Here is a 10,100-nt window from a genome sequence, read left to right as displayed (position 1 = left end):
ATATTAATTTTTTTTTTTAAATTATAACATTGTATTTAATAATATATACACATATTATTTATAAATAAATATAAGTAATTATATCACTAAAATAATTGCTTATTGTTCATAGAGTAATATTCGTGTTATTTACAAATATAGAAAACACTTTGAGGGTATATCCAAATATACCTATACTCCTATCAAAGAATTACTAATAATATAAAATATATTTTTTTTAATTTTATGGAATATGTTTAATTCAAAAGATTATGCTTTTTAAGATCACATAGATGATCTATTCCTATTCTTTCTTTCTTTTTTTTTTTGTCTTTTTTTAAGTAATATATGAATTACCTTTTCTTATAATATTGGGTTGAACGGAAAGTTTGTGCCGTTTTTTCGGTCTTCATCCGTTAGTAAAAAACGGAACGAATTTTCCGTACAATCCAATATATTATTATATTCTATACAAGAAATAAAATATAAAATAGAAATTTTGTCAGCAGTATACTGTTATACATTTAACTGTATATTGATTGTGTGGATGAAATGTGAGTACTAATTGGTTTCTCAGATTGAAGAGGGTTAGTTTTGTGCGTTTGTTCGAAACATATACGATAAACATCATCGAATGTTGAAGTAAAATGCACTTCTAGACCATCTGTAATATATTTAGGCAAGTCGTTGAAATCTCTCTTGTTCTCCTCAGGTAAAATTATGCATTTAACATTGACACGCTTTGCCTTAAAAAAAAAAATATATATATATATTTTATTAATTTTGTACCCCAAATTATATATAGTATTATAATAAAATTATATATGAAACCAAGAAAATTATATAGTAATGTATTAAATTAATATCATTATGTAATAATAACTGACTAAAATTAAATCGAATAACAATTGGTTGTAATAAATGGAAGATTATATTTTTACTTACTGCAATAGTTTTCTCCTTGATGCCACCAACAGGAAGTACTTTACCCTTGAGACTCAATTCGCCCGTCATCGCTACGTCTTGTCTAATAGCTTGATTTTTAGCGAGAGAAAGAAACGCCGTAGCGATCGACACACCAGCACTAGGTCCATCTTTCGGAGTAGCGCCCTCAGGTACATGTAGATGCAAATGGGAATCGTAGAGAAACGTATTGGAGGGATCCTCATGTTTTAGATGATTCTTCGCCACGGTCATCGCGATACGTATAGATTCCTTCATCACGTCACCAAGATGACCGGTAACTTCGACAGTACCGTCGGACTTTTTGCCGTTCGTCGGTTTATTGATATCAGTCTCGATGAACAGAGTGGATCCGCCCATGGCAGTCCACGCCAATCCCATTACTACACCGGGAGGTGTAACTTCGTACATCCTGTCGTGCGTGAATATGGGCTTCCCGACGAACTCGTGCAGATTGTTCGCGGTGATGTCGACCTTGTTGGCCTCCTTCTTGACGACCTTAAACGCCACTTTCCTGTGCACTTTCTCTATATGCTTCTGCAGGCTTCTCACTCCCGATTCTCGACAATAAGATTTGATCAGCGTTGTAAGCGCTTTGTCCTGTATATTGATTTGCTCGTTGTTGAGACCGCACTCAGTTCTAGCCTGTGGAACTAGGTACTGTTTCGCGATGGCGAGCTTCTCTTCGGCGACATAACCCGACATGTCTATCATTTCCATACGATCTCTCAAAGGTTCTGGGATAGTATCTATTACATTTGCCGTGCAGATAAACAGGACCTTCGATAAATCCACTGGAACATCTAAATAGTGGTCTAAGAAGTTCGCATTTTGCTCAGGATCGAGCATCTCGAGGAGAGCAGATGCTGGATCTCCTTGGTGTCCTCTAAAAAATATCGTAATGAGGCAAAAATTTAAAAAATATAAAAAAATATCAAAAAGATATCAAAAAGATGTTCTATTTTACAGATGTTCCTTAAATCTTTTATACTTTTAGTTCCATACATCAAATATGTTTTACATATAATGTAAAATAATACATGTAATGTGTACATAAATCTAGATTACATCTAAATTACATACTTGCCAATCTTGTCGACTTCATCTATTAGAATTAATGGATTTTCAGTTTTAGTCTTTTTCAAGCACTGAATGACTTTGCCTGGCATTGCTCCCACGTACGTTCTCCTGTGTCCCTTGATCTCCGCCACATCCGTCATTCCGCCGACGCTAAACCTAAAGTATTCCCTGTTTAAAGCGCGAGAGATTGATTTAGCTATAGAGGTCTTGCCGACTCCAGGAGGCCCGTGAAAACATAATATCTTTCCTTGTGTACTGCCTTTCAGTTGACTAACAGCGATGAATTCTGCAATGAAAGCATGATACTTGTAATATATAATATTGTTCAAGTAATATCTGTATTTATAAAAGTACATTTTTATACCAAGAATTCTTTTTTTTATATCTTCCATTCCATAGTGATCTTCATCCAAAATTTTGATGGCATCTTGAAGATCTAAATTCTCTGTACTTGTCACACCCCATGGCATGGACGTAAGCCAGTCTAGATAATTTCTCGTAACACTAAAAAATACAAAGATTATATATATAAAGCATACTTTTTTACTCTATGACAAATGCTAATATTTAATACATACTTGAATTCGCTACTATGACTTTCTAAGAAGGATAATTTATTCAATTCTTCTTCCAGCACATCCATTATTGGTTTAGGAACTGTCTTTTGTCTTATTCTTTCTCTGTACTTCTCTTCTATCGCATCTTTGTCATCCTTTTCAAGCCCCAATTCTTTCTTGATGACTTTTAATTGTTCGTGAAGAATATATTTTCTGTGTTGCTGTTTTACTTTCTCTTCAACCTCTTTGCCGATTTTCTGCTGTAGCTTACTTAATTCGTACTCCTTTTTCAAAAGTGCGAGAGAAAGTCTCAATCTTTTTAAAATCTACAAATAAAAATACCATTCCAATATATTCCATCAAAGTAGAAATTTCACACACCATATAATAATGCAGCAATGCACTTACATCCATTTCTTCCAAGACTTGCTGCAACTCTTGCGCATCTGCTCCAGTTAAAGCAGCACCCAAATCACTGAGGTAAACTGGATTGTCCACAACTTTTTGCCCTTGATGCAGCATTTGTTGCAATGCTTCTCGATACAAAGAATTCATACTGATTATATCACGAATCGTCTTAATGAGTTCTTGCGTCAAAGCCTATTTAAAAAGTATTTTGGTTTCTGACATTATGTTTGCATGCAACATCATCAAATAATGTAAAATACACTTAAAATTACGCGACTAATTTCAAAGTAATGCAACAAAACTTAGATTTGTTGGTACAAAAATGCAAGACAAAAAATAAACGAAAAATAACAGAAGAGATACATGGACGAAAAAAGATCGAATAAAATAATTATTCTCATGAGGTATACCGATTTTCAATTGTTCTATTTCGTTTGAGGTTCGATATTAAATTCATATATGAAATGTTTACATACATATTCAGAAAAATAAAATGATAAAAAATGTTACATTTAACTCTATTAAAATATGTGATGCAAAAAGAAATGTTTTTTAAATAATAAAATTGACACACACACACACACACATACACAAAATCAGTTTTATGTCCTAATTTCGTTTTATTTACATAATTAGTTTTCAATATCATTTATATGTTACCTTAATCTCTTCTGTTTGTTTAAATTTTTCATGTGTGACATTCACAACTTCCACCATTAATATAGGTTGACTACCGGATTGAGGTGCTAACGAATTTGATGATTTCTCTGTACTTTTTTCAGAGGAATCTACCGGCGGTTTTACTTCTGTAGAGCCCATTTCATCGACTTTTTCTATCCTCTCTGAAACTCTATTCTCTGCTCTATTCTTCCGCATTGATCTCCGGCTTATCTTGCTGCTGTTTATTGTGTCGTCTACAGGAACGGTAATTGTAGTATTTAATAATGGGAACGTCAGTTTCATTTCTGTGTACAGTAGATAGGGCAATATTTTAACAGAATACCGAAAAGAGCAAAGTGTTACCACATCAGTTGCAAACAAGAGGCTCGTTTTTATCAATTATATAATAATGAGACATTAAATTTCTATAAAGTATGATCTTTTTCATTGTAACTAAAAAAACATAAGAAATGCTTTACTTAAATATTTTTCTTACTATGTTCTGGCTTTGGAGCTGGATCGTCAAAAATCTGATTAACAATCTTGATTCTTCTGTGTGCCATAATCACTAATCTTAATCGGTTTCCTAGATCCTGCACCTCATGTACTTGTGCAAACGTTCCGATGGAGTAAATGTCATCTAAGTTTTGAACAATTTCAGCTTCATTTCTGTATATACAAATGTGAAATTAAAAGTTGCATTACTGGTTCTTTTATGTTATTTATATCGTTATTGTTTTTTATTTCACTTTTAGCGTTATAAATTTATATCAAAAGTATATTTGAAAGAACTTACTCTTCAGTCTTTTTTAAGAAGACCCCCACATAAGGTTGATTCAGCTTTATTTTTCTTCGTATTAGATCTATCAAAATTGGATTACTAATCTCGATAAGCTTGATAAACCTAGGAAACACTGGATTTCTGTTGATAGCGATGACTGGCACATAAGGCCATACTTCAGGTACTACCACAGTTGCAGGCAAAGAGCCAGCATAATCTCCAGGTTGATCTCCATTACCATTGCTAAACAACAAAATACATGAAATGAGAAACAAGGTTTTTATAAAACTAGCATATAATCATAGCTATTAGCTATTTTATCATATCGCAGTATGCAATATCATTAAATTCATAAAATATATACTTACAATAATACAGAAATATAATGAAATCTCAATACATAATGTTAAAAAGAGAAATTAATGAAAGATGAGAAGATAAATTTCTACTGAATTAAAATAAGTTTAACAGTTAAGAAATAGTTACACAGAGATAAATCAACTTAAAATAAAATTACTTAGATTAATGAAGATTAAGTACGTTGAAAAAATAGAATAGAAATTAAGGAAATTATGAAAAATAAACAAAATTATTTTATCTCGGAGGAACCCGATCAGAGTACCTTTTTGTGGCGAAGAATTTCATCGTCACCACCGCAGGATGAATGCGATGTCCGCGTGTATTTCTCAATAATCTTCCCCCTAAATATTCCGTTCGCGCTAATTGCGGTCTGATACACGCTGGCAACGGCACGCGATGATCCGAAAAAGAGCGATCTTTGCACAAGGAGCGCGCGATCGAGTTATGCTGCCGCAGAATCGGCAGCAATTTCACATTCACCGCTGTTACGAATCGCATGATTCTCTGTCGCAGATTCTCATAAATCCTATCCGATCTTGTTTACGCGAAAATGGACGTTAAAATAAAAAGTCAGACGAAGGTTATAGCAAAATCTGACGAAATATATATATGCGATTTCGCACGCATTCGTGATATCGTGACCTAGCATAAGCTGACGTAGGCTGCAGTCGGGAAGACGCTAGAAATGCTTCGAAGCATTTCTAGCGTCTTCCCGACTGCAATCATAAGCTGATCGAGATATATCTCTTCTTTTTGTTGTTAGCTAGAGCTAGTGTAACCGCATTACACTTATCGTTAATACTTTAATAAAGGAACGAGATTATGCTCCTCGATGATTTTAGTATAAATATATTTTACGTACTTTAATTTTTCTTAATTTCTCTTTTATTAAATTAGAAGAGTTATTGTTATAAAAAAAGGGAAACATCATTCCAATTCTAAAGTTTCTATAGCACATATATTTGAAATTTTTCAAATACGATTGAGTAATTTTATATGTAATATAAAATAAATCAACGTTTTTGGATAGGTATATCGCATAAAATTTTAAAATTTAAAAGGTGATAAAATAATAGTTTTTAATATGAAAAATATGACACGAAAATATCAATTTTAAATATGTTGCATAATATATATTATGTATTATAAAAATTATTAATTATGTAATTATTAATACAAAAAAGAAAAGTACCAAGTATCCAAATGCAAAAGAAGTAGATGCAAGAACAAGTACTTACAACAGTTATTGATTAATTTTATGCAAGTATAACCGGTTCTGCTCAATAATGGATAAAAGTGTCTGTGACAATAAACTACTAAACAAAAAACCACTGATTCCACAACGTTTAACAAATAACAATCATTCGCAGCACAAAACATCTCAATCTGTTGCAGCAAAAAATAATGAAAATAATATTGATTATAGAAACATTTCTCTTACTTTAACAGGTAAATTATTATCACAGTTAATATAATCTTTTTTATATGCTTTTATTATTAATATTTTGTAACATTTAAACATATACAGGAGAGATAAGTTCATCCTATATACATAGAGATAATTTAACACAAAAGCAGCCTAACATTATGCTTGTGGAGGACACAGAAGATGATGATGAACAATTCTTCTCAAATATGAAAGAAATTATTGACAAGAATTATAAAATGTAAAGCTAATTGACAATTAATATATATAATATTTGCATTAGTTATTGTACTTTGTACTATATTCAAATATATATATATAAATACAAATAGGCAGAACAAAGAAAATCATAGTATAAGAGATTTGCAAAGCAAATCATATTTATCGAAGAAAAAGAAATGTGTGTTTAGTGACGAAGATCAGAATTTAATAAAGCGGTTTAAAAAGTCTGTGAATGAGAACAAAGTTTTGCGTGCAACTTCAGAAAAGCTACAACAGTCTGAAAGTGTTGCTACCGTTAGCAATTCCAAATGCTCGATGATAACTAGCACTCCAAAGATTACTTCAGCTGTCACAATTAATAATATTAATACAGATTTCAGCAGGTATACTTTAGTTTAGACATATTGTACAAATATATCTAGTGAAGAAAACTGCAGTAAAATATATTTATGATTTTCGTTGACGCATTATTTTCAGAAGTAATACAAATCAGTTTTTCTCCGACATAACTTTGCAAAAAAATGATCAATTGATAATGCCCAGAAGTACAGGGATTGTTACAAAAACTGAAATTGTTGAAACAGAAATTGAACAACTTGTTTATTGTGAGATGCACTACTTGACACCACCTCAAAGAGATAAATAATTTATTATCATAGTTTATAATGTTTATAATGTTTATTAATAATTTATTATAACAAAATAATAAAATTATATGATTTTAATATTTGTTAGACAATTCCAACATTGATTAAGTACATAAATTATATGTTGTTTAATATTTTTTGAAATTCTGATTTTGTTCAATACAATATTGTAAAAGAATTTATGTTTATAGAATTAAAAATATCTGATTATAATTCCCTATTATTGTATAATTATAATGTAATATATTTTTTAATATAAAGTTAAATGTGTATTATACATATTATAGAATTTAAATATTCCCGCGATATATCTTCGTCAAAGGACACACGTGCGCTCGCGCGATTTTAGGTTGCGTTCGGAAACATCACCCGTGTGCACACGAGCGTCGTTCTATCTTTGTTATTTACTAAAAGTTGAACAAAGATAGAACGATGCTCGAGTGCTGTTTCCAAACGTACCGTTAATATGGCGTTTCCATTCTTTGTCACGTGACTGATTTTATTTCATGCCTATCCGAGCCGAGCACAAGCGGCGCTGAAGCTGGCCCTCGCTTTTCCAAAAAACAGATAAAAATTATGTATTCTGAAGAACAATGAGTGAATTTAAATTACACCATTTGATTGCGCAGCTGATTGATTTATTAGGGTAAGTGACAAAAGAAATGTTTTATAATTTGTAAAATCAATTTATAATATTACATTTATAGATTTGAAAATAAATTTAAATATACATATTTTTATATAGAAAATACTGTGTACAATAATTTTTATGTATAAATATTATCCTTTCTAGCTCGGAATCTGCTCCTGAGGAACATTTAGAGAAGCTGCAGAAAGAATGCATAACAGCAAATGCACTAAACACTGTTGCTCCTCACAGTTGCATCCAGCATCTAATAAAAATTTCACCCCAACCAGAGCTATTTTTACAAAAGTATGAGGAGCTAAAATCCAAAAAGTTAGTGGAGGCAATATAATTCAATTTATATTACATATTTTCTCATTTATGTGCAGAGAGATAATAAAAGATATATTTTTTCAGAGTAGATCTATTAGGTCCATTCGTGCAGACTTTGGAGTTAATATCGCAAGATGAAGAATTGAAGAGGTATCTCTCAAAATCTGCACCGAGATCATCAGTTGGTTCCTTAAAAGATCCAACCATTACACAAGAAGATTTGCCAAAGGTAATAATATATTAATACTATATTTTTAATATGTATGTATGAGATGTATTTTAAAATTATATAAGTTTTAATATTTTAATGTGAAATATGCTAAAGTTTGTTTTATCTTTTTATATAATGTATGCCATATAGTATGTACAATTTATTTAAATACTTGACAGATTTGCAAAACTGTAATCAAAGCTGCTGTGGAAGGAGGAAAGAAATTAAACCAGCAAGTATGTTCAGTCAATTGGAAAAATGACAGTGTTATAGCAAAACATAATTGGGTAGCAGAGCGTCCACGTATAACTTGGGATTTTCACAGTGATGCTGCTGCAACACTTTATCAAAGTATATAAATATTTTTTCGCAAAATACAAGAGGTTGTAAGAGACAATAAAAATACATATCTGAAATAATTAAATAATTACAGAGGTTGTACCGATTATATCTCAGGAGTCTATACTTTTATGGGATATTTTGTATTGCTTGAAAGGAATAGATGGATCATACATCATTTCAGAACCTTTAACAAGTCCTTATGGTGTTAAAACTTTTAGTATATCACCTGATGTTGGTGAGGAATGCATTAAAAATTTTAATCTGAAGTTTTAATTAGAGAGAAAAAAAGATTGAATGAAAAATTCTATATTTTTAGGTATATCATTTAAGCAGTTAGCACAACAGATATTACCTTTAGCATCCTATTACTCTATGACAGTGAGATTTGTTGAGGAGAAAGTCTCACCGGATGATGGACAAGTCAATCATGCTTTGAGAGGAGCTATACGATCTTTGTTAAAGGATTATTTGGTATAGTAAATTAAACATTTTCACAGACAAGTCAAATACATGTCTGATATAATACTTATGTTTCTTTAGTTTAATATGTATATGTAAATACTGATGTTTTATGCTTTTTTTCAGCTCTTTGTCGTGCAACTTGAGACGGAACACATTCATGGTAAATTAAGCTTGCAAAAGCTATGGTTTTACATTCAGCCTACCATGCTTACAATGTCTATACTTTCTCAGATCACATCTACAATATGCAAGGTTAATATAAAATAATGTTAATTAGTACAAAATAATGTTAATCAGAATATTAATGAAATAATTTTAATTAAACTCGATCCTCTAAATATATGCATATGGAAAATACAAATTATTTTTTCTATATTAAAGATAAAATACAACATACAATATTGGTTAATTTTAGGCAAATGCCAAAGGAGGGAAAGTATTGAGCCTTCTTCATGAGCAAACATTAAACAGTGTCAGTGGTGAAGCAAAATCCAAAGAACTGTGTCTATATCTGATACAAGCAGCGAGCATGCCATATATGCAAATATTAGAAAAGTGGGTTTACAAAGGAGTGATATGCGATCCATATCAGGAAGTTAGTGTCATAAGTCTATTCTCATGTCATGTTATGTTGTAAGCAAATTTGTAATATTGTATATTTCTCAGTTTTTTGTAGAAGATAACGAATTGGTTCAAATAGAGGAACTTCCTATGGATTATTCTGCGGATTACTGGGAAAAGCGATATACCATGCGACCGGAAAGGATACCTGTATTTCTAAGTGAACATGCACACACCATACTTAGAACTGGAAAATATTTTAATGTGATCAGGCAATGTGGTATGTTTCTTAATATATATATATATATATGTTTTACCTGTAATACATGTTTTACCTGTAATAACTGTTTTACCTGTAAATACATGTTTTTTGTTTGTAAAATAATTACTTAAAAATAATTAATCCCTATTACATACAGTTTATTTTACTTTACATATATAATAAATATATTTAAATATTATTGTTATATATATATATATATA

The 10,100-nt window shown here is 31.0% G+C and overlaps 3 protein-coding genes across 6 annotated transcripts in view; 2 read left to right on the top strand and 1 right to left on the bottom strand.

The window, feature by feature from the left end:
* Nucleotides 1–375: 375 nt before the first annotated feature.
* LOC115236366 (lon protease homolog, mitochondrial) lies at nt 376–5,436 on the bottom strand. 2 transcript variants are annotated; one of them, XM_029808763.1, is made up of 10 exons: nt 5,051–5,436; nt 4,444–4,671; nt 4,144–4,316; nt 3,648–3,952; nt 2,988–3,179; nt 2,601–2,905; nt 2,387–2,526; nt 2,026–2,308; nt 925–1,828; nt 376–725 (listed from the first exon to the last, which is right to left on the bottom strand). In XM_029808763.1, exons 1-10 carry the CDS (start codon nt 5,284–5,286, stop codon nt 504–506), a joined length of 2,988 nt encoding a protein of 995 aa, XP_029664623.1. In that variant the 5' UTR covers nt 5,287–5,436; the 3' UTR covers nt 376–503. The 2 variants fall into 2 exon arrangements, with proteins under 2 accessions (XP_029664623.1, XP_029664624.1); XM_029808764.1 differs by having other exon boundaries at nt 3,648–3,901.
* A 79-nt stretch (nt 5,437–5,515) lies between these two features.
* On the top strand, nt 5,516–7,161 carry LOC115236324 (probable serine/threonine-protein kinase ifkA). 2 transcript variants are annotated; one of them, XM_029808703.1, is made up of 5 exons: nt 5,516–5,849; nt 5,973–6,237; nt 6,317–6,455; nt 6,547–6,819; nt 6,914–7,161. In XM_029808703.1, exons 2-5 carry the CDS (start codon nt 6,075–6,077, stop codon nt 7,080–7,082), a joined length of 744 nt encoding a protein of 247 aa, XP_029664563.1. In that variant the 5' UTR covers nt 5,516–5,849; nt 5,973–6,074; the 3' UTR covers nt 7,083–7,161. The 2 variants fall into 2 exon arrangements, with proteins under 2 accessions (XP_029664563.1, XP_029664562.1); XM_029808702.1 differs by lacking the exon at nt 5,516–5,849 and having other exon boundaries at nt 5,870–6,237.
* Nucleotides 7,162–7,594: 433 nt separating this feature from the next.
* The window catches only part of LOC115236427 (gamma-tubulin complex component 2-like), a 7,091-nt gene continuing 4,585 nt past the window's right edge, over nt 7,595–10,100 (top strand). For both annotated transcript variants that reach the window (XM_029808878.1, XM_029808877.1), the window contains exons 1-9: nt 7,595–7,729; nt 7,877–8,041; nt 8,126–8,270; nt 8,432–8,603; nt 8,686–8,829; nt 8,911–9,065; nt 9,180–9,308; nt 9,472–9,651; nt 9,723–9,897. In XM_029808878.1, the coding sequence (XP_029664738.1) occupies nt 7,677–7,729; nt 7,877–8,041; nt 8,126–8,270; nt 8,432–8,603; nt 8,686–8,829; nt 8,911–9,065; nt 9,180–9,308; nt 9,472–9,651; nt 9,723–9,897 (1,318 nt within the window). In that variant the 5' untranslated portion in view covers nt 7,595–7,676. The remainder of the gene's footprint in view (nt 7,730–7,876; nt 8,042–8,125; nt 8,271–8,431; nt 8,604–8,685; nt 8,830–8,910; nt 9,066–9,179; nt 9,309–9,471; nt 9,652–9,722; nt 9,898–10,100) is intronic.

This window comes from Formica exsecta, unplaced genomic scaffold (assembly GCF_003651465.1).
Source record: "Formica exsecta isolate Colony F162 unplaced genomic scaffold, ASM365146v1 scaffold247, whole genome shotgun sequence".
Classification (NCBI taxonomy): Eukaryota; Metazoa; Arthropoda; class Insecta; order Hymenoptera; family Formicidae; genus Formica; species Formica exsecta.
The sequence above is the reverse complement of the archived record's forward strand: the minus strand, read 5'-3'. Positions and strand labels throughout refer to the sequence as shown.

Excerpts from the sequence above, each read along its gene's own strand:
- LOC115236366 (XM_029808763.1), bottom strand. The coding sequence starts at position 5,286 with ATGCGATTCGTAACAGCGGTGAATGTGAAATTGCTGCCGATTCTGCGG. Across the intron at positions 4,317-4,443 it reads TTCTTAAAAAAGACTGAAGA|AAATGAAGCTGAAATTGTTC; the intron begins GTAAGTTCTTTC and ends TTGTATATACAG. Across the intron at positions 2,906-2,987 it reads AAGTCTTGGAAGAAATGGAT|ATTTTAAAAAGATTGAGACT; the intron begins GTAAGTGCATTG and ends TTTTATTTGTAG.
- LOC115236324 (XM_029808703.1), top strand. The coding sequence starts at position 6,075 with ATGGATAAAAGTGTCTGTGACAATAAACTACTAAACAAAAAACCACTG. Across the intron at positions 6,238-6,316 it reads CATTTCTCTTACTTTAACAG|GAGAGATAAGTTCATCCTAT; the intron begins GTAAATTATTAT and ends AAACATATACAG. Across the intron at positions 6,456-6,546 it reads ATTGACAAGAATTATAAAAT|GCAGAACAAAGAAAATCATA; the intron begins GTAAAGCTAATT and ends AAATACAAATAG.